Below are 26,421 nucleotides of genomic sequence, written 5' to 3'. Positions count from 1 at the left end.
GAAAAGTGACAGCGTGAAATTGTGGAAAATAATAATGTAGCGAAATACAACCAGTAACCCGCGACTACCACGTCTTCCGCGCTTACAGCAATAATTAATGGGCCGAGTGTTAAATTCTATTATCATATTCAATCATTCAAATTAAAGTGCGTAAATGTAATGTAATATATGTTCGTGATGTTTCAGTGTTGTTAATTAAAGTTAAATCTTACATATCCCTTACCAAAATAATCATCATGGCATAAATTTACATTTGCTAGTTTTAATAAATAATCTATTCTACTTTTCTTTTCAGCACACGTAACCAATGCCCATGCAACGTAACAATTTTCATATTATTAAGTCGCATCAGCATTGAGAGTACAATTAGAGTCAACTTTTATGTCAATTTCCCAGAACGTTCTGACCCGAACTCTGATCGTGTTTTCCAGTGGCTATATGGTCGGCTTTGACTAAAGATCCAAATTGTTATCAAAGTCTAAAGGAGACGTCTAAATCGTAGAGGATCGAATCGCGAACCACAGTAAATGCCCAAGCCGACCTAGAGATCTGTAGGACACGAAACACTTACTGTAATAAGATGTGCTTTGGCAACAATGCATCCCTTGGAAATATCTGCGTATTATATTCAATTTTCTGGTCCAACGTACTTTGTATCTTCGCCTCGGTTCTGAACTCTCTGATGGTCGTACCACTTCTCAATGTTCTGTATTATCTCCTCTTATTTAATCTCTTTTTGGCTTTTATTCTTCGCCAAACCAGTAACACAGTGCGGGTTCTTTCTTATTGTAATGATTTAGCCTACGATATTCCTTCTTCCTCCCTTCACTTATTTCTGCGTTCACTACCTTTTCCACCTGGTGTTCTTATCACGGCTTAAAAATAAATTGGAACAAAACATCCTTTTTCGTTTATACCCACACACACACTCCCGCCCTACCCCCCTTACCTTTACTGGTATTACCCTTCCTCGTCTTCCCTCTGCCGAATATCTCGGATGGTCTTAGACTCTTCTTTACGTTTGATTTATTTTATTTATTTACTTCAATTTCCGCCGTAAGAACTTAGCGTTCATGGCTTCGTCGACAGATACAGTTACTATTACAATTAATAATAATCATAATTACAAGAGAAAACGCTACAATTAATAATACAATTATTTAAAAATATATATATATAATAATAATACAAAATATATACGTAACAATAAAACTAAAAGTGTATTTTTAGAGAAAATAGAAATTGTATGTTGTTTTATATATTTCAAAATTCAAATAAATCTTAATATTTACATTACAAAGAAAGATCACACTGAAGATATTCATCCAAACCATAGAAAAGATGTTTAAGTAACAGTAACTTGAGGTGCCTTTTAAACTGCAAGTTTGGCATTCGTTTGACACGATCTGGTAATTTATTATAAAGTTTTATTCCTATGTGGTGTAACGAATTTTGAGTTCTTGTTAGACGGAAATTTTGTATATGAATATGATTCGTTGTTCTTGTGTTGTATTGGTGTAGGTCCGAATTGAGTTGAAAGTCACTTTTATTCATATGTATGAATGATGTTTCGAGAATGCATATACACGGCAATGGTAATATTTTAAGTTTCTGAAACAGTGGTCTACTTGGTCTATGAAACGGAACTGATAACATTATTCGTAACATTTTCTTTTGCATTGTAAATACTTTCTTCGCATAACAGGTATTACCCCAGAAAATGATTCCATATGATAGAACTGACTGGATCAATCCGAAATAAATTGTTTTCAAGGTTTCTGTAGTTAGAATCTTACTAACTTTACGTATAAGATATATTTTCGCACTTAGTTTCTTCAACAAATCATTCACGTGATCATCTCATGTTAACTTAGAGTCTAATTTTAACCCTAAAAATTTACAAGTGTCAGATACCTGTATGAGTTCCCCGTCTATACGTATTTGATGTCTATTTAGAGAGTTCAGTTTTCCTTCATTGAAACTCATTATAGTTGTTTTCGCTGTATTTAAGTTAAGTTGGTTTGCTTTTATCCATTCTGTAATTTTAGCTGTCGTGTTCTTAAATATGAAATCCTCGGTGCAAATGTTATTTGGAATTTCAACTAAAATGTTTGTATCATCCGCAAAAAGTACGCTTTTGTTTGGAACTATATAATCGGGAAGATCGTTAATGTATATAAGGAAAAGTATAGGACCTAATATTGATCCTTGTGGAACTCCGTGCCTAATGTGTCTTACCTCTGACTTGGTTGCAGCTATTTCTACATATTGCATGCGGTTAGTCAAATAGGACTGGAACCATAAATTAGCATGACCTCTAATACCATAACTACGCAATTTATTCAATAAAATTTTGTGATTAACAAGGTCAAAGGCTTTTGTGAGATCCAGAAAAATTCCATATATTTTATTTCTTCTTTCTCTCGCTTTATGTATATCACTTAGAAAAGCAACTACAACATTGTTAATTGATTTGTACTTCCTAAACCCGAATTGGCTCTTCGTGAAGATATTATTCTTTTCCAAAAAGGGCACCAATCTGTTATACATAACTTTTTCTAAAATTTTGGAGAAAACAGATAGAATAGAGATAGGACGATAATTTCCTGGGTCAGCAGTTGATCTCCCATTATCAACATTTACATAAAAAAAACATCATCCTTCTTACGCTTATTTCACTCCATTTCCATTTCTACTTTGTTTAAAGGTATACATGAAGAAGAAGAAAAAGAAGAAGGATCGACTAAGTACATAGAAAGTACGGGTGGTGAGTGCAATTACAGAAACCGCTAGCGCGTGGAGAATATAGTTTTAATTTCAATATCTTTTTATGAAGCATATATAAAACAATTTTACGTCTGTGAGCTATATGATGTATGCCTGACCACTTATTTTTTTTTTAAACAGTTATTGTTTTTATAGAAGAAAATATAAAAACGTGAATTCCGCTTCAGCTGGTAAATTTACTCAGAAACAAACAAAAAGAACCTATTAAGTTTAAGAAAATCGGTCAAAACTTTCCTAACCTTAAGCTATCCCGTTCGTACCCCTACCCAATTATCTCTATGTTACACTTCTATATATACGTGGTCTTACTTATCGATGCGAGGGTGAAACGTGCATTGTCCTCCAGAATTTATCGCTCTCATCACAAAATCCGAACTTAGCCTAGATAGAGTTCACGAGTTCCACCAGAGCTAATTAGGTGCAACTTTACTGTAGGAATCTACAAATCCTAAAATGTACAGAAAATTTAGGCAAGTCTTAAATTTATCCATTTTATGTCGAGAAGAGAACCCAACCAATCTCTACGGAGCTTCTAGCATGTTCTTACACTACTACACCTATTATTACTTATACTATGGGTGCATATAATGAAATTGCACGAAGACTTGTTTACAGGATAAATTCTTTCATGCTTTGTATAGAGAAAAAAACATACAATTAAAAACAAACCAATTTCTGCTAGGTCACCACCAAACAGCAAGACTGCCGTGTATGTGATTCAGGCAGTGCGAAACTGGTGCTGGAATGTAAGTCCTGAGATCAGACTAGTAATTGCATAACGTGGAAAAGATTCCTTCTGCGGTCCCCTCCTTTTTACAATCACTTGCAAATTTCAAAAATCAAAAGAGAGTAATTTCTGTCTGGTAATGTTGTTGTACAGTATTCAAAATTTGACGAAAACAATTGATACGTGTGAACTACCTCTGCAGGAAAAAGATTGTCGGTACGTTCACTAAATTCGTTTTCCCAAATTTATACATATGACATTATCAGATATATTTTCTCGCCAGTTTTGTTCTAAGACAAGATACACATCGCTATCGGGTAAGAACACCAATATAAGAGTAAGTCTACTAATGAAATTACGATCTATGGAATCCAGGGTGTAATTTAAGATTACCAACTTCGTGCAAGTACGAAGGAGAACAAAAATTTTGATTCCAACCACGTCTTTATGTGAGAGCAGTCTCAGTATGTTTTGTATTTACTGATAGTTTCGAGAATTTGTTGTATTTTCTTTCGAGAATTAGTTGTAGTAGTGATGAGTTAGAAGATTTCTCACAGATTGAAAGAAATATTGCAGAAGCACTTGTAACCGTACTTCAGTTCGATCGTAAGAATCCTTCGGGGGAAATTTGTAGCTCCGGGAGGAGCTATTCACTGTCGTAGAAAAATAAACTTTAGAAGAAGATTACGTGGTGACTATCATATACAGTAGTCGAAGTTACGGCTTAAGTTTAGAGTTGCCCCTCCAGTTTCCACTCTACAAAAATTCAGTTAAAACATTAAAAATTGGGTAAATGTTTAGCAGACGGGGTCAGAAGTACTTAAAAATACAAAATTTACAGAAGAAATAGAAGATGCAAGTATTAGACCTAACATAATCTAACCTAAACTATACTAACTTATACTAACCTGAACTAACTAGAAATAAGCGAAATCTTATCATTTTTTTCGGAAATTGTGCTGAATCCTTAGTAATATAATCTAATATAAAGTAACCTAAACTAACCTAGTATGAACGGATAGTACCGAAATTGTAACATTTGTCAGAAAAAATAGCTGGACTACTTCTGCTAAATATTGTCCAAAAATTGTTAGGTTATATTAGGTTAGCTAGGTTATGTTAGACAAGGTTAGTTTAAGTCAGGTTTGGTTAATTTAGGTAACGTGATAAGAGTTTACTTAGACTAGAACAGTGATTGGAGCAGGTTCTTATATGCCTCAAGTAGAATTTAAATTCAATAATCCGTGCTTCTCATGAAAATCTAATAGATTTTCTTTATTATTCTTATATAATACTGTAAAACTCAATGCGGAAATATCATATTCAACGCACCGATTCCCCATCCTATACGAGTACCATGCTGTTCAGTCATCGAAACCTTCCGCGTCTTGCAAATAGTACCCACTTCTACATATCTTTTCTCGTATTAAACATAACTTTACTGGCAAACTTTGATACTTAAACATCACGTAAGAACTCCAGATCATCATTTGTTATCCCATTTCTCCTGAAAATTTCCCTAATTTTTATAAAAAAACTGAGGGGCAACTCTAAACTTAACCCGGAGTCACGTTTGACTCAAACCAATATTTGTAAAACGAGAAAGGTAATATAAGATTGTTTGTTTGTAACTAGAGAAAATCGTGCAGGTTTACTTTAGGCGCTCTACTCGAAATAGTTGTTGAAAACATAAAATTCTTTCATTAATTTCCTTCTTATTGTCTCCTGAAGGATTTGCTATTGCCAAGATGAAAATATGTCACTAGGCCTAGATTAAATTCAATGGGGCCACGAAAAGTGGTTGCTGAAAAATTAAAATTCTACGATTTGCGTACAACTGCTGCTTCTGGATGTATAACGTAACAACTACAGCGTAGAAAATCACCAACCTGTGCTAAGCGGCCACTAAAAACACAAATTGTATCTATTCGATTCAGGGCAGTTAGAGCTCAGGGCTGTGTCAAAAGGGAGCAGGCGTGTCAGCGTAGGTGGTTATAAGCGTAAGGAGAGTTAGTAAAAGAAGTGGGTTAATATATGTTTCAATAGTACTTCGAATGATTTGATACTATTAACGCTACACTTGTAAAGATAGAATATAGCTTCTGTACACTCTACAGAAATACACCGATGGTGGAAAGCAGCATTTAATTCAGCCATTTTCAATAACCATTTACTTATTTTATCCGTCGCAAGGCACTTGTAGTGATTACGGTAGTACCCCTACATTTGTAAACCTAATATACAGCTGTATTAAATTTTGGCGCATACAGAAATTTGTTCCTTAAAATTTATCTTTTCATGCCTTTCTATGCAAAGTATTCAATTTTACCTGTAAATCTTCAAGATGTGCTCGAAAACTATACCGCAGGGAGAAAATGACCTTTTTCTATATCCTAGAACAAGCAAATCTGTACAAAATATTACAGTACGTCTTGAAAATATTATCCATTTTCAAGTGGAAAATTTGCATATCATTGCTGTCGTGTTTCATTTAACAAATATAATTAAAATATCTTCTACCATATTGCTAAATATAGTTTTGGCGTTTTCTGTACTCATACAACACTGATCGTACGTTGAGTATTGGTAAATTTATTTGTAGGAAAAGAGAAAAAAATCAAGTACCTTCACGATAAAATGTGATAATGTATAAGAAAATTATAATGATATTGAGGAAAGAAAATATAGGCGTATAGCCCAGTAAATTTAGGCCAAAAATGGGATGGATATGTAACAAATTCATAATTAAGTGAAATTTGCAGAGTTAGCTCCTACATATATATTGAACAAATCGTGAGAAGTTTCCTAATTTTCAACGTCCACTTCCATCCAAAATGGCGGATCAAAGATGGCCGCCAAGCTCTACACGTCCCAGGAGATGTTTTCCTTCATATCTCAGTCAAAAAACATTTTTCGATTGTGTAAAACGTTGTGTACTCCTGAAGAGTGACTATTGTGATTTAAACCTAGATTTATTGAATAAAAGAATTGTAGCTAGTAGATGTAAGTCTAGTTTAGATTGATATTTAAGGTGAAAATGCGAATTTTTTTCTGGTTTACAACTTAATACTAATCTGTTTAGCCTTATAACTTTGAAACAACTTTCGATTCGTGAGAAGTGATCCGAAAGTTCTCTGTGTTTTTGTTTTCACACGAGATGTTGGAAAGTGAAGCTCGGGAGATAAATGGCTGACATATTTAAATCTTAGCGCAAAACGGTCATTGTGACCTCAAAGTTGAACCTTTAGTGTACAATTAAGTACTTGATAGATAACTGTGAATGTTTCTACGTTACATTTCCATGTGTCAATTCTGATTGAAGTGGCTTCCTAAACAACATAAATAAAATTCTATAAATATTGCAACCTCCTCCCGCCCACATTGCAGTTCCGTCAGTTTACATCGTGTTATCTATTCTAGTGAAACAGGCGCCATTATGTAGTCGTTCAAAAAGTGCTCCGCGACAATAAGAATTTTAGGTGCTTTCGAAGCATTCTGTGTGTCTGTAATGTGGGAATTACATTTATGAATGTTCCGTGTATATTCCAGTGAAAATTTCAAGTTTGATCAAACTGTGACTGAACAATAAGCAAAAATTTATTTTAATTCCTTATAATAATAACATTAGTTGTAAACAGTGTATAATTATTAGTTTATACTGAAGTGAAAATTGGGCGATAAATTGTAGTGTATTTTAATATTTATATTGCACGAGCCAGGGAAGATCTGTCAAAAATTGTTCAGTTTGCTGGGTTTCACTTGGTAATGACTTACCTAGGCACTATTGGGCACCTAATGTTAGGCAGTGGAATCGATGAGCTGTGTATGCGTGTTTGTTTGGTGGCCGGCGGAAGAGGGGATGTTGTATTCGAATAATACAGTTGGGAAAAATGTCGAATGGTCATTCTTACTCCAAAGCACTAAGAGTTCATTTTCTGATATTTATTATTCTGTATGTGACATCCTGTACATTCTCTAATAGAGTTTAATGGAGAAAGCAAAAATGCTATTTGAGAAACTATTCGTGAACTCATGGCTACAAATTCAATAAATATTGAATATTTTGAAGGGAACATCAGCATCAAACAAGTAATCGACATTATTGAAAAGTCTGTAGAAAATGGAAACTTCTCGAAAACTGCTAGATTGTGGTTACGGTATATGGAACAGGTCAAATTTATCCTTCGCTACATTTAAGCAGATCGAGTTAGGGATTGGAAACTACATTTGTATTGTATTAGATCCATGATGCCTTATTTTCACGCAGCAGGTTCACATTTTTAAATCAAATGTGCCCATTTATATGTACAGTAAGTGGAAGAGTTGAATGAATATATGGACAACGCTGAATTCAGAAAATTTTACAATTTGAAGAAAAGATAAAGTATGGAGTGGAGATTGCCTGATATAATAATAGAACAGTGTCTGATGAAATCCATGAAAGTAAGTGGGGGAGTAACACAAGGTCGAGGAGGGGGTGATTCTACTTTATCAAGATGGGTTTCCTCATGCTCTTAAACAGAAAGTATCAGAAGTTTTGGAAGGCTTGTGGAAAACGTTCTGCATCCTGAAAACGCTGAATATCGGCCATTTAGACAGTCACGAGATGACTGTGATCTGAGAAAGCTACCCTATTCGCTACGCTTCACAATCTTTTCAACAATTGTCCTAAGCATTTATTGATAATTATAGCTACCTGGTTGGTTGCTGACGATAAAACGAATTGTGACAGTGCAAATGAAGTTGCTGAAAAACTACTATCTTCTATTGCAGAAGATTCCTTTTAAAAAGTTAAATTTGAGAGGAAGGACAGAGTTATGAAAATATCTACCACGAGCAATGCATTGCTGACCAGAAATGAAAGTGTAGTATTCAATCAGCATGAGTTGTTTATCAGGATTACTGCTGTGCTAAAATCAAATGAAAATTTACGAGATTATCTCAAATATGAACTAGCTGCTCTATCACCCTCGCTCTTTGATGATGTTTTCCTGAGGAAGAATGTAAAATCAGCTTTAGCAGCTATTATTGAGTCAGTTCAGCCATGTGTAAAGGCTCCATCAACCTACTCGTCCATTGTAGGGGGAGGATTTATTCCCCACGCATTGGCTTAGAATGAGATATATGCCCGAAATATGTTAGATTTGTGCAGAGACGTTTCTCTTCATGTGAGGGAGTGGTTTATGATGGATATACCTGCGCTTTGTCAACTAAAATTGTGGAAAGGCAAAGAAGGGTGATGGCAAAAATGTTTGCGACTATTGCCTGTGACGAAAACATGGTGACAAAGACTAAACAAGCTATTCCTTTGCGAAATGCTTAGAACAAATCAAGGCTTATTCAATGATGATGGGTTATTTCCAGTCTGAAAGAATAATTGTGAAGCAATTGGATCGAGATGCAAAATCATTAATCTGCTCACCTCCGATAAATGGAAGTCTGATCAATGCCAGATCACTTGCAGTAATAGGTACTAATACAAATATGCTTACAATTGTAATTGTACGAGGTATCCTGGAATATTACCTTTTAAAATCCTACCCAACTATGGCATAACAAAATCACTTATAGCTTGGGGCCGATGAAGGACATTTTTCTCTTCCTGCACACAGCCACTGGATGTGACACTAGTCCGCAAATACAGAAACGGGAATCTACATCTTTCAAGTTGATGAAGCAAAAGGACGAATTGCGTTCTTTCATTTGACTTTTCAACGTTCCTCAACTTGATCACCAAAAGGTATTTGAAATTGGAGAAACATTTCTGAAACATTGGCTTGGGAGACCTAGGTTCGATTCGCTGTGGGAGCTTATGTGGTTCGGATTCCACGTTAATCAGTAGGTCCCGTCTCATGTAGCATCGCTGCTAAAATGGGTGTTAAACTCAAAACCAACTCATTTCTGATCCAGAAAGTGCATCAGCTTCACAACATTCACTTCGGATTTATCATCAAGTCCAGCAATGGCCAGGGAACAACGTGAACCCTTGTGAATGGGAACGTCTCATAATATTAGATTGATCTCAGTATCTTTAAACCTTTTCGCAGCTTCAGAAACAACTTTTAGAACTAATATCTTGAGACTGCAAAATAACATGAAGAACGGACTGTGACGAATCATACCGATGCAAAAGGCAGACATTCAGTGTTCCAATTCTGTACCTCGTGGTTATGAGAGATCTATAAAAATTCAGCTTTTCCCTCTTACGGTTTCGATGACAGTGATAATGGTATTAAATGATTGGCCAATATATTTCGTGTATAATCTAGAAAAGCCCTACAAGAAACATTTAATAACGTTTTTCTTGATTTATCAATGTATCCAAATTATAAGTTCAGGTAAAAATGAACAGCTCAAAAATGTTGCTTTTCGACATAAATGAAATAAATACGTACATACATGGAATTGTTTTATTGGTCATTTTATGGAATACATTGAAGTAGTAATTCGTGTAGAATATATAGCTTTTTCAAAATTGAAATGTGTTTAACTTAGATACGTGGAAAAATATCATACAAGGCAAAAGTGCTTGGCGGCCATCTTGAATCCGCCATTTTGGATGGAAGCGGACACGGAAAATTAGGTGACTTTTCAGGATTCGTTCTGCAGCTAAAGAGGAACTGTGCCTGAAATTTTAAGGTAATTATGAATTAATTTTACATAAAATCCTAAATTTACTGGTTTACTATATTATCTCGTATGTAAGTAGAAGAAAAATTATTTTTTTTCTTTGAGAAGAGAGAAGATTGTAGAAAATCGGATATTGGTCAGTAGTTATATATTTCTGTATTTTCGGTATTTAGGTATATCAATATCTTAGTATGAGATGTTGCAAAATTTCGAATTTTTAAAGTGCTGCTTTCATTACTTTTTACCTCCCTAGTATGATCCCAAACCATTCCATCCAGTATCTACATTTCACCTGTAGCTGCAATTATCATAGTCCTCTTCTTGCTCGCTCATAAATTTTGTTAAAACGAATAATATTTTTCTTATTGCTTTCAGATCTGTTGGTTTGTTTTGAACATCAACTGCTGAAGGTTTCAAATTTCGAACTTGAACAGTTTTGTGTGATCGAAATGCCTTTACATTATTTCAACTTTGCTTGTAATAAAGTTGAAATGAAAACAGAAAATGCTCCTATTAAAGTCGAAATGAAAACAGAACACGAGTCCTTTGAAGAATGTAATTACAAACTATGTACTTGTAACATTAATGATCGTAAAGATCCTCTTGCTATAGCTTTGGAATACAAGGAAAGAGAATTTGCAACGAAAGTAGTGAATATCGATTTAGAAAGGAATGAGGATGAATCAATATCAGATAGGAAACTAACTTCGAAAGCAGTATGTTTGGTGGAGCGTTTACCAATAGGTGTACTTGTGAAGACCGAACGTTTTCTTAGTAACATCAGGCCAAGATCATCCGATCTTAGAAACATCACCAAAGGGTCAAGGAGTGACATGTGTTCCACTATTGGAGACAAGAACGATGACGGAGAGGATGTTCAAGAAAATAATAATCGAGAAGTTGTTAGCAATGCGCAAGCCCTGAGGTACGTCTAAATACATTTGTATGTTTTGTATAAATATTTCTTTGCAACACTTGCAATACTTCGTTAAATATTCTTTTTTTCTTTCACCTTAAACTGTGCTATTGGAATCATCAACATTTGAACACATAAAAAATATAACCTAATGCGTAGCGTTGCAAGAGGTGAGACAGTTTGGCAGTTTAATAAGTATCGGATCGGAAAGGTGACGTAAATTGTTATAAACATCTTCGTTACAGCGGGCCTTGAGTGTTAGGATTGAATACTGACGCGCTTTTAAGTAATGTCAATATCTGGTAACATGTTTCTTAGTGTAGGAAACTGTGTCCGGTCAAATTATTTATATCTTTCCCCTCTCACTCAAAACATTTTCATAATATAAAAATGATATTTAGTATTCACTTATTTATCGGTTCTGAAACTGTAACATGATTTTGTATACAAAACACCTTAGTAATTAAAAATGGCAAATACGGATATGACAAACGAATTATCAAGTTGTTTTTTTTTTTTTAAAAAAAAAAGGTTGTTAACGTTATGGAACCCTTTCCCATATTGTGATTGCTCTAATATTGATGTGTGTCGCATCACGAACGAACTCTTAGTACACTAAAGAGAAATTAATCTTCTCCTCATTTGCAAGTAGCCTATTTTATTATATGGATTCATTAAATTTCTTCGGTAGAAGTTCACGTCTCAGAAAATTATATCTTAAGATAAAGTGTCTTATCATATCCACTTCTACCACGGGCAAAGCTTATTTATAATAGGTTTTTCTTTCTACTTTTGTATGACATTTCCAGGCAAAATAATGTGTTCTCTTGAAGAACGCTTTCATGTGTTCTTTGAACACTAACCATGTTATGGGGTCAAGGTTACTCACTGGAAGGGTGAATACCTGTGCCATTGGGGCTACTGGTTCTGTCCCAAATCACGATAGTTTCCTTGGGTTTCTTGGAAATCTCACATGCTTCCCACTGTTCTCATTCCACTATTCTCATGCGCTACTTCTCCCTTAGCCTGGATTCTTAAATATTGGACATTAAACTTAAGCATTCTACAAATAAATGTTGACAGCTAATTTGCTCAAGGTAAGAGAATCTAAGAGGATTAAAATTCATATATAATCTATATAATTTGTTAACATTACTAACAGAAGGAAATTATGAATAATTAACAATTCTCTTTCGATGTTTTCAAACGAATAGATTGTTTGATACTTCATTTTACTTAGGTATGGAGAGCAATACCTGTTAAATAACGAAATATTAAGTTATAACTTTAGATTTTTTCTTTGCTCTTATTGATAGGTAGCAGTGCTTTCCCAGATAATTCTGGAAATAAGCAATGCAATTTTAAGTATTTTTGCAATGCAGTTTTATGTGTTTTTGAATGAATAGTTTTTCGTGTTTCTTTTTTTTTCCATAGAGGGAAGTATGAATTCTTAGATAAGAGTATAGTTGATAGGCTAAGGATATTCTAAGATTCTAACTCCCCATCTTACAAGGAACGAACATGCACGTGACATCCGGGCACCCAAATCAAACCTAGTCCATTCGATAACCATAACAAAGATATATTCATGCACAAAAAATTGGGTGTCACGGAGAAAGGAATAATGCCCTGGGGCTGATTAACGCTATAACTATAAAGTAAATCGTAGACTCGTAGTGAAATACCTATTGCATCAACACTATTTGTTTGCACACGTTAGTTAGTAAGGCAATGATTATGTAAGGGAAATATATACTGAATATACTAAGAGGTGATATTATAGTAACAAGCATTAAAGTATAGTAAATTATAGTAAATTTCCTTTATGATGAAGGTAGAAAAAAGTCCAGAGATCGTATTATAAAATGTACATTGTAAAAAATATCCCGATCGACAGGATTTAGCTGGATTATATATAATCAGGATATATATATATATATATTTTTGCCGTTGTTTCTAAAGTTTTAGACTGTAGCTAACTCTTATGGGTTTAACTTCAGTATATGTCTAATTGCCTCGAAATGCTAGGTTAACGAAAAAAATTCTGTAACTCATACTGAGAATCTAAGTTACAGTTACGCTTACGTAAGACAGACTACAGAAGACAATAATGTAATAGGCTATGCGTAAAACCAAGTAACAGCGTCAAGTGTATATCTCGTGAACAAGTTTGTTTATATTGAGTTATGTATTTTCTCAATTAATATTCAAACCGGAAATGGTGCTAGATTTTTAAATTTTCCGGTTTTAGTAGAGAGGTTAGTGATCTTAAGTTATGAGTAGCTACTGTAGTTACAAAAGCATATTTCATTTATGTTTATACTCGCCATCACTTCTCGCTTGCTTCCTACGGGACCAGGCCCGCAAGTTTCGTCCAGCTTTAAGGGTGTAGACTACTAAATATTTTTGAAAAGCTATCAATTATTCTTTTGTCCGTTTTTCATAAATGAAAAGACATAATGAAATGTAACTTACCACAATAATAGATAATGTTATTCTACACCGGAAATATGACTCGGTAGAATTATCAGTTTTGACATCCATAGATTTTATAGTGCGTCCAAGATTTGAATTAATGAAAAATATACGTTAAGGCAGCGACTAGAAAAACGAACTCAACGGTAGTTGATTACTTATTGTGTTGTTTTGGTTTATAGTTAACTACTTTTCAAATAATGTTTGTATTTGTTTTGTAATAACTTATTTTCTTTGTAATAACTTATTTGAGTTATTACAAAAAAATACAATTATTATTTAAAAAGTAGTTAACAAAGAATCAAGACAAGACGCTAAGTTATCAACTGCCTTTGAGTTCACTTTTTTAGTCGCTGCCTTAAGATAGATTTTTGAGTAGTTCAAATTTTGGACACACTGTAACTTCAATGGATGGAAACACTTATAATTATTCTGATTCGTATTTTCAGGTGTAGAATAACATTATCTATTATTGTGTTAAGTTACATTTCATTATCTTTTTTCACTTAGGAGATTTGGACAAAAGAAAAATTGTACACTTTTCAAAAATATTTAGTAATCTGCCCCCTTAAAGAGAATATATATACACAAATATTGTACAGTTTGTGCATGTTTTGCGCATCAATATTGTTTCCAAAGTGTATCAGTTGGCAAGCATACTGGTTTGTATATTTATTTAGACATAAACCAAGATACTAACACTAGACTTGATTAAGGTATTATTTTAGGAAAGGAATATGAAATGCAACAATATCCTAAAGTAGATAGCAGCTCGTAAAACTGTACACCATGGAACTTAAACAGTGATCAAGAACGAATAAATAGATACAAGTTGAAATTTAGTGTTAGTTTCCTACACTTAACAATAAAAATTGCGTGTTATTCTTTCACAAAACGTACCCCACAATAAATGTTACCTATTGTCAATGCATTAGGTCATAAATTATGGGGATTATAGTTTCGAAACAAGGTAGTGTTATCTAAAAAAAAAAAAAAAAAAAAAAAAAAAAAAAAAAAACTCATTTACTTTTATAAATTTTAAAGTATGTTTCAACTGCGCCAAAAAGATTACACTACTTCATAGTTTGGAATGTCAAATTTTTTGTTATTACATAAAATGTTTAAATTTTTTTCGAAATATTATTTTATTTTTGGTGACAGAGAACAAAATAATACTTTGGTTACGAAATTCAGTCTGAAGATAGTGGTATAGTTTATGTAGAATATTTGTAACAACATCAGATTTTGCAGTTGGCTCGGTAGGCGAGCTTGCTAAGGCATATCTCTTTGACAATTATTTTGTAAATTTGAGAGATTTATTTTTACCTGGTTCAAATCCCACTGTGCTGCACTTTTTGTTTTTCCTCCTAGGATCTAATTGTATAATTAATGTATTAATTTCAATTATCTATACCATTTAATTGTGCTTTTTTTTAGAAAGAATATTAAAAGCTTATTTATAAAACTAGAGTTTGAGATCTCATGAGATTACGGTGATGCATTATAAAAACATCTAAACAATGAAGCAGAACTTATTTGAATTTACCAAGTATTTAGATCTTAGTCATTCTCTTTTTAAACAATTGATTATTATCGATTCATTTCAAACAATAAAATTAAAGCGATTTAGCACGAATATAGGTATTTTTGTAGAAACAATTTGGCTTAACTTGGTATTTGCTCTTTTGTTTGCAAGTGAATTGTGCTTATTTGTGTACCGACGCTAATAGATTGTGCTGATACCAACGTCTATCGGCTTTAGCTGCTATCTGGAAAGAATCGATGTAGTTATTAGATGGAATGGTAGATTAACTGTGTGTTCCTTTATGTGCAATGCGATGTAGCCACATAGTGGAAATCGCGTCATCAGAGACCAACATATTTTTTTTATTTGTCCTGGAAAATGTTGCTGTTGTCCGTTGGCGACATTTTTAGAGTACCCGATCTATCTATCTATCTATCCATATATATATATATACCTAGTTATCCTGAAGTTAGAATATGATAGTCACGTATATATCTGCGGATTCTGAATTTACTAATATTGCTCTACAGTCTTGAGTATGTACTCAGTTTTTCAGACATCTATGTGATATTACAATGAACAAGTGCAGAAATGTAAATAAAACAAATATTTCAACACTTGTATGAAAATTCGGTAGTTATAACAGCCAGTAAAGAACATAAAGATAAGGTCATTACATATTTTTGTATTGTTCATATTAAATGCATAAGAAGTAGTCATTCATAGACATAATCTTTACTTCAGTCATATGAGATTAGTAACAAACGCGTCATTACCTACTGCTTATCAAGGCGTGACATTATTCACGTTTAAGGTTCACCATAAGATAAGTGATTACTCATAATAGAGTACATACACTGTATTATAAACGGTTGGTCACATGCTGCATAATAGTTCATCAGTAATTGGCATACTGTCAAGAATAAAGTGTGGATGTATGTTGGAATATTGGCAAAAATTCAATTTGTGATGCATTTATCTTCCATTGCTGTTTCATTTGTGATTCTCTACGTGAATTCCAGGCTTTTACATGTAGTAATCTCAGAACATCCTTCACATAAAACGGAAATCTACATAATTTTAAATTATTACTAAAGGACGCATTTTCACTTTTAAAGAATTCCTAATCTGTTTTCGAGGAGGTCAGAAGTGCTTTGCAGATATTCGTGCTTAATATACGGACAAACAATGCGATAATTTTAATGAAACGTGTTTGATCATCTGTTGGGTGTACTTGTCTGCATATAAATGTAAAGTATTCGAGAACAAAAGCAGCTGAAGTACTGTTATTTCTATAATATGAAGAGGCTATAAGAGACGTTGATCTATAGTCTAACCTGGTATCCGAACCACATAACCTTCCGCTGGAAATTGAAGCACGGTCTTCCAAGCCAATGCCGCGTACGTAGTGTAAGTGGGGGCTCGAAAGGCAAATGATAATTAACGTGTTCAATATAACTCTTATTCAAATGAATCAGTAATATAATAAAGTGATATGCTTTAGAGATCTGAAACCAATGGCTTGTGGTTTACGTCTTTCGTTCAGTTTTACGATCAGCATTCAGGTGTAATTTTCGTCTATGCTAAGCAGTGCTTGTGTGCGTTATTGTAGTCGTAAGTATGTGTATCTTTTCGACAAGTCAATTCATTCAGTGGTAATACTTTTTCACACCATCTGAATTCGTTCCGTAGTGACTTGAATCACATTTTCAAATATACCTTTTCCGACATTAGCCAAAAATACAAACATCACACCTCCCTGAGAGAAATAACAGTCAGTTAATCTATAGTACTATATAACCTCTTGGTTTCCTTTGGATAAGATTCGTACAAAAAAGAAATGATTGTGTGAAAAGAATGTTACAAGTTGTAATTTTCTGTTTGCTTCTATTTCGATACCACGATCATTTTCTTAAGGAGTAGTGTATATATCTGGTAAGAATTTCTATATTTTAGTTTTCGTTTCACTTCGTTGTAACAGCTCTATTAATACACTAGTAAAGTTTGTTTAGTATCACAAGTTCCAATACCTATAATTATCTACTAATGTCCATGCGTGAGTAGTGAACATGTTTGGCGTGATTTGTTATGGATGAATTTAATAGTTATATGTGTTTAAGAATAACTTTAGTTCAGCATCTGGCGTACACCAAAAAGTAATTTAAACATCATACATACCAATTGTGGTACTGTTCATTTTATGCCAACTGTACACTGAAACGAAACATATTCGTACAAATTTTACTGGAGTAAATTTCTCTCATATTCTTATATGTTAATGCTTATATTTGGAATAATTAATTTTCAAAGACGCACATTTGAGAGTCTACCGTTCTTTCCTCTGTTCTTGAATAGCACTGTTCGTTACACTTAGTTCTTAACGAAAAACAAATCCTATATGGTACGTACAGACGAATTCTCATAGGTTATCTTTATTCCTTGTGTATTTTCACACATCTTCCTATTTCTCTCTTATTACTGGTATTGTATCATTACAGACAATAGAACATTTCATCTGCAGGCTGGTCTATATATTGCAGATAAATTTTAGTCAAATTTAGTGAGATGTTCGCCTCTTACTCAGATATGCCTCCGATTATCTTATATTATTCGTTACTGCAGCAATTAGTAACAATTCTTGGCTCTAATTACATAAATCTAGTCATATATCTTATGATATAACTTTTTGCAGTTGGAATCCAAGTCACCACTTAATTGATTAAAGCTTCCTGTTTAATCAATAAGACAATGTTTATTCTTTCTTAATCTCGGTTATCCGCGTACTGCTGGATACCCGAATTTTTATTATACTTAGTTGTTAGAAATTTCGTACTAATTTCTGCTTTATATATATATATCCTCCATTAGAGCACTAAGCCATTTGTGTTTTATCATGTAATTGACTACTTTTGCTTATACATCAACAAGGTACTGAACTCTACTATTGTTGTGGGCTTCGAACCACACTGTAATTGAGTAGTACTGAAGGATTTTTGTGAAACTACTATTCGGCTTACATACCATGTGACGGATGGTTTCTAATAATTTATGTCAGTGATATTTCTTGCTGTAATCATGGCAATAAATGTGTATATTGAAATAGGCCTCTCACGCACCTACAGTTGTATTTTCTCACGTAAGATCTTTCAATAATCGTTGCCATCGGGTATGAAAGAGAAACTCTTCGTTAAGATCACAAGATATCTTCTCAAATGCAAACAATTCACATTGAACACTACCATTGTGAAAATGATGATTTTTCTATCTATCTCGCCTTGAATTATGTTAAATTACAAAATATTGTAATAAATCCAGACTATCGTATTATATAATTAGTTATTAACTTGGAGAAAATAATACTCACGAATTTTGAGAACAAAACTTTGGGCGAGTGAAGTGAATCACAGTAGTGTGAGCTGAATTGAAAGGAAATTTACGTCGCTCCAAGTATAGTTGATAGAAAGAATTCATATATTATTACACGAACAATGAAATCAAAATGCCTAAGATAGGTAGGTCATGTCGCTTGAATCAGTAATGTACAGCGGTTACGTAGGATTCCTGTTAAAGAAAATGCTATACAGCCGGTTATGTAAGTCGAAAAACGATATGACAGTATACAACGAGATGGAAGTGAGTGATATGAATCGAGGTTGTGTTGGTTTAATCCAAGATGACATCCAGTGAAAAAGTTTTATTTCTGGCTCTATAAGCGTTCCGTTTAGGTGAATCACAAAGCGAATTGTTTTCGTATATTACCGAACGTGTACTGAAGTTTAATGATGAAGGGTATATTCTATTATCTTCTGGGTTTAACATTTGTTGCTAAAGTTTAATAGAATACTATTAATTATTATCAAAACTTCAAATGAAGGTCAGGTCTGTTGCAAATATTAAACTCTTTTCGGTCTTCATTCATACTTTCCAAAACGTGATCACAATAAATACTAGTGTGATCACAGAGTGTCTAGAAAACCAAAGCATTACTTCAACTTTTCAATTTTACAAATTGTTCAGTAAAAACAACCAGGGTAAGCTATGCACGTTATCCCCGGTTCCGGACTTGTACAGGTTCTCGGTCTTTAAACTCGAGTGAAAATTGACCACTTTCAGGAAGCATTTTTGCGAAGAAATGGAGCTTTAGGTGAGATGATATGAATGAAATGTGTACTGTTTTTTTTAGAATGCATTGATTATGACCCGACGGGGTTCGATTCTCATCTATTTCTGTTCGGGATGCCATTTTTCCGATGGGATGGTGAGGTTCAAAGTTTATCTATTCCAGTTCACGAGACCACCTATGACATTATCGGGATCCCAACCTTGGATCTATTTAGAAATCTTCTTTATAGCATCATTCAATTGCAAAAAAAATTAATGGGATCCAGTAAGGAACTGGTAACAAAACAAATAACTCCACTATCACGGTCTTAGGATTCGGGTGTTATGAATACCAGAGGCATATGTCGTGTACCCATCGCCACTGTTGCGTCAACCTAAATGTAAACTACTTATTACCAGTAAGAGAATACAAGGTGGAACAGACATGCATAATTAACACCGGACGAGTAGCTGGAGACGAATGTAAACATTTGCACTTCACTGCCCCAAAAATACCTTACCTCGTGACGTCTTACTTTAAGCTGCACACATATTTAGAATTTACTATCCTTCATTCACTAAGAAAGAAAAAATGTAAAATCACACACTTCGATGCTATTAAATATTACTTTCAACGAATATTAGAAAAGAAAAGGAAATATTTAGCATAACACTTATATTTTGAATTTAGCTTTCATGAAAATAAAACATTTACAAATAAGCATCAACACAAGAACATCTTTAAATTATTATGTAAATTTTCACTTTTAATTACACTGGCCCATTTATCTTATGAAACGATATCGTTGACGCGCACGATATTCGCCATCGGCGGATGCGGTAATTCGCACGAAGATAAAAGTACACTCTAGATATTTCACTTCCATTAGGAAGCGTAGAACGATAAGAAATATCGTATTTTTCCCTCACATTTCCTTGCTGTTTAACATCATTTACTGATAGATAAAATTTGTTTTATATTTTAAACACTAAAATCCTATGCACTTCGATTGTTTTGTTGAGAGGGTATGCTTTATACGCCGAACTCACAAGAAGGATATAAACACACTCTGACGCCCTCTTAATGCGTCACACAGTTGCCAGTTGAGCAGCGTAAGAATACACTACCAAACTGAAATATAGTTCACATAGAACATTAAGGTTTGCTTCATTGTTTTACTCATATTACATAATGGATGATCCATAAGTTAACTAAAATCATATTGAAGACACTGATAATCCCAATAAAATATGAAATCAATGATTATAGGTAAATTTTGCATTATCACGTAAAATCTGTTGTCACTGCATGAGTCTATACTGCGTGGGCGTTCAGCATGAGAGTTGCGGAATTCCTCACCTAATTTGGTCTGACGGGAGGACGGAGTACTGTCTGGAAAGTGAAGCACCTTTTTGGTGATTAAATTCCTGCGCTTCTTTCTTCTCCAAATGTTAGCTGGTTGCGTTTTACTTCTAAAAATTGACGTTGGGAAATAGGAGGGTTGATTTAAATTTTTATGTCTATCCATATTGTTATATGATAAAGACGAGAAAAGAATATATTTTCTAAAACATTATTTTAAATATCAATTCCTTTTCTATATTCGTCGTTATAACTCTTTGTATTCATCACAACATTAGGTATATAGTGTCATATATGCTTCAGTGCCTCAAGCAATTATTTAAATGTCATAAAATGTACGAACCCCTTAAAATTACGTAAATATAATTGGTGAAGAGAGTTGACAATGTGTTGTCCCGTCAAGATTTTTGTCTAACTCCTGAATGGAATACGTAATATGTCTGTGAGTAATGCAGAAAGAAAGTGTGATTATTAAACATGGTTTTCTCAAATATAAGTAAAGCGATACGTTAGGAACTGGAAAATTGCGTAATTTAGAAGATAAATTTTGATAATACTTCGTTTGCTTGAAGAAATTTCTGAAGTGTTATGCCACAAGAACCTCTGCAGTGTAAGGCGTTGCAAATATTAAAATTTCAAAAGAAGAATATACATTGTTTTTAAGATGTATGGGTTCGCATCTTAATAATATTTGATGACATCCACTTGGAAACCTAGTTTTCCTAAAATTTCCTCTGTGCTGACAAAACTGTGGCCAGTGAACTGTATTAGATGATGTGCGATAGATGTATGTACGTAATATAATAATTTTATATCATACTCCAAATTGGCAATGTCGTATATATAATTGAAAATCACACAAATAGTCCTGTCAGCGCTTAAAACGTAGAATACTAGCTCATTCGTTTCTATTAAAGATTTAATACAGCAAATTTCATCATCCTGACATAAGCCACTTGTAAAAATCCCTAGTTTAGACTATATTTACATACGTTCATTTACATATAGAATCTTATTTGAGACGGAGACAGTTGCAACTTCTGTACAAAATTTAATTTCAAACGGTTTTCTCCTTTCCTGAGCTAATAAGAGAAAGTAGATTTGAAATATTCGAACTAAGAAGTAACACAGAAATATTTTTCTCTTTTTTTTGGGGGGGGGGGGGTGCAATATTTTCCTTAACACTTGTGCGCGACTCATTTATTTTGATTGATAATCATGTGTACCAAGTTCTGTGTATGTAAGAAGAGATACTTACTCTTTATAATGTAATGTATAACACGTTTCTTTCATTTTTTTTTAAATGTAGAGTGACTATTTATCTGGTCCTGCTCTTTTAGCTTTTAAAGTAACAACAATAAACACTGAAGTTTTTCGCAATTCAAATAATACCCAGGAGACGTTATTTGACATACCTTGCAATATGAGTGTTGCAAATCAAATATAGTTTTGTTTCGTCATTACATGAGGCTATTAGAAATTGTAAATCTACGTGTTACTTGGAATTTAGAAGAATAGCACACTTGTCTTTCTGGGTTGCAAGATAAGGACGTTGCAGTTTTATAACCTACGAGCTAAAAGCTTCTAATACAGTAACCCCATTGACAGGACCGGGGCACAGTTTATACTTTACCCTAGCTTCAAATTCTACAATTACAATCACATTTCTTATGAATAGGTTAAAAGGTACCAGAAATTGAAAGGTCGATGTTTCATGAAAGGTTTTATGCGAAAAAAGCATCTAGATATGTATCAAATTTATCACGTAGATATATATTAATGGCCATGAAGATTGTAATTTTGATTAAAATTTAATATATCAAAGCAATCCGAGGATATTAAAAAGAGCACCAGTTATTGTTATAGTGCTTCAATCCACATTCTGTGCAAAATCTTTAAAATTTGGTTTATCATTCCTCTTTTTCCTAATCGTTATTGTAACAGTATCTGGTATTTGTAATTGTAGCAAGTTTCGCATTTACTAAATTTTCTGATATATATTAACAATATATATCGTAAACATATTGATTTGACTTCCTGCCTCCATATTCACCAATAATATCGTGTTCGTTCATTACTACAACAAATGTTCCTTGACATATAGTTGTAATAGTCATGCAATAGTTCAATACTATGAAACTTCATTTTCTCACGAAATATAACGTCCGATTGCCTGGGAACCCCTCATATTTTAAATAGTACAAATAAGTATCGATTTATTAGTGTATGTTTTATACAAGCGGTCGCATTTTCCTAGAGTTTCATTATATGTACTTCCAATTCTTGTTCGTTTTTTTTTTTTTTAATTATTAAACGTTCTTTCCAGAAGAGAAAATGGATTTATTAAAAGAAAGCAAAAAAATTCCTATTCAGCTACGAAACCTCATACGTGCAGAGAATATGGAAACGGATTTACTTGCAGTTCATATTTAGCAACTCACATTTTAAAACAATCAAGTGAAAAAAATTATATGTGCCAAGTGTGTGGCAAGCAATTTACTCGGAGTTCATATTTGACAAGACACACATTAATACATACTGATGAAAAACCACATATCTGTCGAGTGTGTGGAAAAGGATATATTGATAAACCAATGTTGGCAAGACACATGATTACGCACTTACGTGAAAAAACTCACAAGTGCCATGACTGTGGTAAGGGATTCACTAATAAAAGAAGTTTGGCAAGACACATGTTCACACATACAGGTGAAAAACCACACCAGTGCCATGTGTGTGGAAAAGCATTTATTAGCAAGCCAGATTTGGCAAGACACATGTTCACACATACAGGTGAAAAACCTTATAGGTGCTCTGAGTGTGAAAAAGGATTTGTTAATAAATCAGATTTGGTAAGTCACATGTTCACACATTCAGGTGTAAAACCTCACAAATGCCAAGAATGCGGAAAAGCTATCAGCAACAAATCAGGATTGGCAAAGCACATGCTCACACATACAGGTGAGAAACCTCACAAGTGCTATTTGTGCGGAAAAGGTTTTTCACGCAGTTCATCTTTGACAAGACACATTTTAATACATACAGATAAAAAATCTCACACGTGCCACGAGTGTGGTAAGGGATTTACTGTAAAACCAGGTTTGGCAAGACACATGTTCACACATACAGGTGAAAAACATCACAGATGCCTAGAGTGTGGTAAGGGATTCAGTGGGAAATCAGATTTGGCATGTCACATTTTCACACATACAGGTGAAAAACCTCACAAATGCGTAGAGTGTGGTACAGGATTCATTAGAAAATCAGGTTTGGCAAACCACATGCTCAAACACACAGGTAATAAATCTCACCAGTGCCATGTGTGTGGAAAAGCTATCAGTAACAAATCAGGATTGGCAAAACACATGTTCACACATACAGGAGATAAACCTCACAAATGCTCGGAGTGTGGAAACGGATTTGTTAATAAATTGTATTTAGCAAGTCATATGTTCTCACATTCAGGTGTCAAACCTTACAAATGCCAAGAGTGCGGAAAAGCTATTAGTAAGAAATCAGGATTGCAAAAACACATGCTCACACACACAGGTGAAGAACCTCACAAATGCCATGAGTGTGGAAAGGGATTTATTCGCAAGCCAGATTTTGCAAGACACATGTTCACACACACAGGTGAAAAACCTCACAAATGTTCTGAGTGTGGAAAAGGATTCATTGGAAAATCAGATTTAGCACGTCACATATTCAAACATGCAGATGTAAAACCTCACAAATTCCAGCAGTGCGGCGCATCTGTTATTAGCAAATCAGGATTGGAAAAAACACATGCACACACATACAGGTGAAAAATCTAACAAGTGCCATGTGTCTTCAAAGGGATTCCTTCGCAAATCAGATTTGGCAAGACACATGTTCACGCATACGGATGTAAAGCCTCACAGGTAATATGAAGGTGGAAAGGGATTTATCAGAAATTCATATTTGACAAGACACATGTTCTCACATACAGATGAGAAACTTGAGAATGCCAAGAGTGTGGAAAGGAATTTATTGGGAAAACAGGATTAGCAAAACTCATGTTCCATATAAGTGAAAAATATCATAGGTGTCAAGAGTGTGGAAAGGAATTTATTAAAATTAGGATTTGAGACCACATATGGGTTCACATACAGGTGAAAAATCCCACAACTGCGAAGAGTATTGGAAGGGACAAATTAGGAAATCAAGATTATCAAAACATGTTCACACATACTGGTAAAAATTTCACAGCTACCAAGAGTGTGGAAATGAATTTATTAAAAGTCTGATTTGGAACGAGAAATGTTTTCACAAAGGTGAAAAGCCTTTCAAGTGTCAAGAGTGTGAAAGTGGATTTAATTAATAGATTTACAGTCATATATTGTCTCATACAGGTGAAAGTATTCAATAGTGCTAAGAGTGGAAGGGAATTTATTGGGAAGTCAGGATTGGCAAGACATGCTCACACATAGAGGTGAGAAAGCTCAGAAGTGTTATTACTGTGGTGAGACACTTATTGAAGAATCAGATTTGGCAAAACATGTTCACACATATCGGAAAAATGCTACATATGCCAAGAGTGTGAAAAAGAATTAAGTAGAAAATCTAGTTTGGCAAGGCATGTTCACACATACTGGTGTAAAACCTTACAATTTCCAATATTGCCAGATGATTCATTGAAAAACTCATTTATCAGGACACGTCGTACAGGGAAAATTTAAAACCTTGTACTAAAAGAATACAAAGAATTTTATTCGAAGGCCAACGTTGGTAGCATGCATATTGACATGCACATGCTATCTCACAATAGACAAAATCGAACCTACCGTTGGATAATGTAATTTTAAATAAGCACTTTATATGTATATAATATGTGCAAGGTATATATTTTGTACGGATAAATCTTTAATTCAATTACTAGAAAAATGTGTTAAAATTTATTGACCGAAATGCTGGTTGCTCGTTAGTAGTTCGTAACCCCGTCAACTATTTATTTCTTGATTTATAACATACGATTTTACGCAAGTTCATACTCAGTCCTGTAAATTTTGGACGGAAACATAGAAATGGAAAAATCTCTTCTCATACTTGAAGGGAAGAGATATTACTCGAAAATATGCATTTATAGTAAAAGGTAAGAAATTTATTCAACGTATTTAGCGTGGTGCGCTCATAGTAATGCAAGCTTAAGTAGAAACAAGGCTTTTAATCTTCGATGCTTTTATAGTCCCATATCTATATAATAACATTATCATTTTTTAAATATAGTAGTTTATAACTGGTTAGAACAAGCAATGTAACAAGTAAAAAGTGAGAGAAGTTTGAAAATGCATAACAGTTTCGTACCTACTGAATCCCTACATGATTCACGTCCCCTTTTCAATGCAGTAGAAATAAAAGTATTCTGCTTACATTGCAATCCTAATTCTATGCCAGTTCTTTAGCTTCCGGCATAAGTACACGTGAGGCGTGTGACTCGAGTGTGTGTGTGTGTGTGTGTGTGTATTATCTGAGTTATTTGTGTGGACGGCTAACCCTACCGGCGTCTGCTATGTGCATTGTGTATGTGTGTTTCCTTGTAAACGTGAGTGTGTTGATGTGTTTGTGTGACGTCCTGTCTCACTTCAACGTGTGATAGAAACCAGTCAGTATGAAGCCGTGTTATGAGTGACCGTACTGTTCCGCTTAGAACAGGATATTGTAGTAAACTCTCCTATAGGGTAACTCCCAATAATTGACAGTATAAGACAAGTATTTGACAAATTACATGTTTTTTCACCCTTTAAATAAGCTTGATCTACTGTTCTCTCGTATGGTTACGAAGGCATTCTTCCTTCATACACACCATCATAAAAATATACACTGATAATTATGGTATTATTTTTAAATATGTGTACATAAGATTGATCATTGTCCCA

General features: G+C 33.9%; 1 protein-coding gene across 1 annotated transcript; it reads left to right on the top strand.

The window, feature by feature from the left end:
- Nucleotides 1-2,631: 2,631 nt before the first annotated feature.
- Nucleotides 2,632-25,746, top strand: LOC145685809 (uncharacterized). Its single transcript, XM_081758370.1, has 3 exons — nucleotides 2,632-2,767; nucleotides 10,520-11,069; nucleotides 22,851-25,746. The coding sequence occupies exons 2-3, from the start codon at nucleotides 10,594-10,596 to the stop codon at nucleotides 24,328-24,330; spliced, it is 1,956 nt and encodes a 651-aa protein (XP_081614496.1). The 5' UTR covers nucleotides 2,632-2,767; nucleotides 10,520-10,593; the 3' UTR covers nucleotides 24,331-25,746.
- The last annotated feature ends 675 nt before the right edge of the window (nucleotides 25,747-26,421 follow it).

This window comes from Thermobia domestica, chromosome 5, assembly GCF_964235325.1.
Source record: "Thermobia domestica chromosome 5, izTheDome1.hap1.1, whole genome shotgun sequence".
Lineage (NCBI taxonomy): Eukaryota > Metazoa > Arthropoda > Insecta > Zygentoma > Lepismatidae > Thermobia > Thermobia domestica.
The sequence above is the reverse complement of the archived record's forward strand: the minus strand, read 5'-3'. Positions and strand labels throughout refer to the sequence as shown.

Coding starts and splice junctions, on each gene's coding strand:
- LOC145685809 (XM_081758370.1), top strand. CDS start 10,594: ATGCCTTTACATTATTTCAACTTTGCTTGTAATAAAGTTGAAATGAAA. Junction 11,070..22,850: donor AGCAATGCGCAAGCCCTGAG/GTACGTCTAAAT, acceptor CGTTCTTTCCAG/AAGAGAAAATGGATTTATTA.